The following is a 988-nucleotide window of genomic DNA, read 5'->3' on the forward strand; positions in this document are numbered from 1 at the left end:
ATATTTTTTCTTAGGCAATGATTAAATTTATCGCTAAATCTGTCGTCATTACTTTTCCTCCAATGCCTTTTTTATTTGTATTTTGACTATTAAAAGCATATTATAAAATTTTTAAAAATATCCAACATTCATATAAAAAAAGCCACCTATATAGATAGCAAAATCTTCTTATAATATCCAACATTCATATAAAAGAATCCACATATATAGATAGAAAAATCTAAACATCCTCAATAGCAGACATAGCAACATGTGAAAACATTAGTATGTCCAAAACATCCTCAATACCTACATCCATCAAATGTAATTTGTTGTTGCACAATTTTAAACGTTTCAACAAAATAGACCATCAAAAACCAATGCACTGATCGTCAAAAGTATCACAACAGATCAAGATCATTGCAATCATCATCTAAGAAATCAAGATCGTCCAAAGTAGTAGCCGGAGGTGTGACAACTGACGGTGAAGAAACCAACTTCTGTACCTCCTCAATAACAATAGGAATAAATTGATTTTTAAGTGCGGGAATCAATCGCTTCACAAATGCATCCAATTCCGAATCTGCAGCTGGTACTGATTCATGTGAAACTGAAGATGAAGTCTTTCCACAAGAAACGCAAAGAGTTTGCCCGTAGTAGCCTTGGGCTTCAGATCTAAGACCAAATACTCTTCGCCTCTTTTTTCCTCCGGCAGCTTGGTAATATGTTTCAATTTGATCAATAACATATTCTGATAATATTTTTTCTCGCAGTATTTCTTCAAATCTTTCCTGTAATAGTGAAAGTAAAATTATAACGAATTGTACTTACAAATGATTAGATACCAAAACCTACTTTAAACTAAAAATATAAGAATTAAGTAAACTACTACATTAAGATTTAGTCTTACATGGACAATTTGGGAACGTTCATCAACGAAAGATTTTCTATCATGACCATGTGTGTGAACATGCAAATGTAACTCACTTGGTGTCGGATCTCGACCCAT

The 988-nt window shown here is 32.6% G+C and overlaps 1 protein-coding gene across 1 annotated transcript; it reads right to left on the reverse strand.

The window, feature by feature from the left end:
- Window positions 1–380: 380 nt before the first annotated feature.
- Window positions 381–988, reverse strand: LOC107841314. The gene is made up of 2 exons (XM_016685275.2): window positions 890–988; window positions 381–770 (listed from the first exon to the last, which is right to left on the reverse strand). Exons 1-2 carry the CDS (start codon window positions 986–988, stop codon window positions 381–383), a joined length of 489 nt encoding a protein of 162 aa, XP_016540761.2.

This window comes from Capsicum annuum, chromosome 9, assembly GCF_002878395.1.
Source record: "Capsicum annuum cultivar UCD-10X-F1 chromosome 9, UCD10Xv1.1, whole genome shotgun sequence".
Classification (NCBI taxonomy): domain Eukaryota; kingdom Viridiplantae; phylum Streptophyta; class Magnoliopsida; order Solanales; family Solanaceae; genus Capsicum; species Capsicum annuum.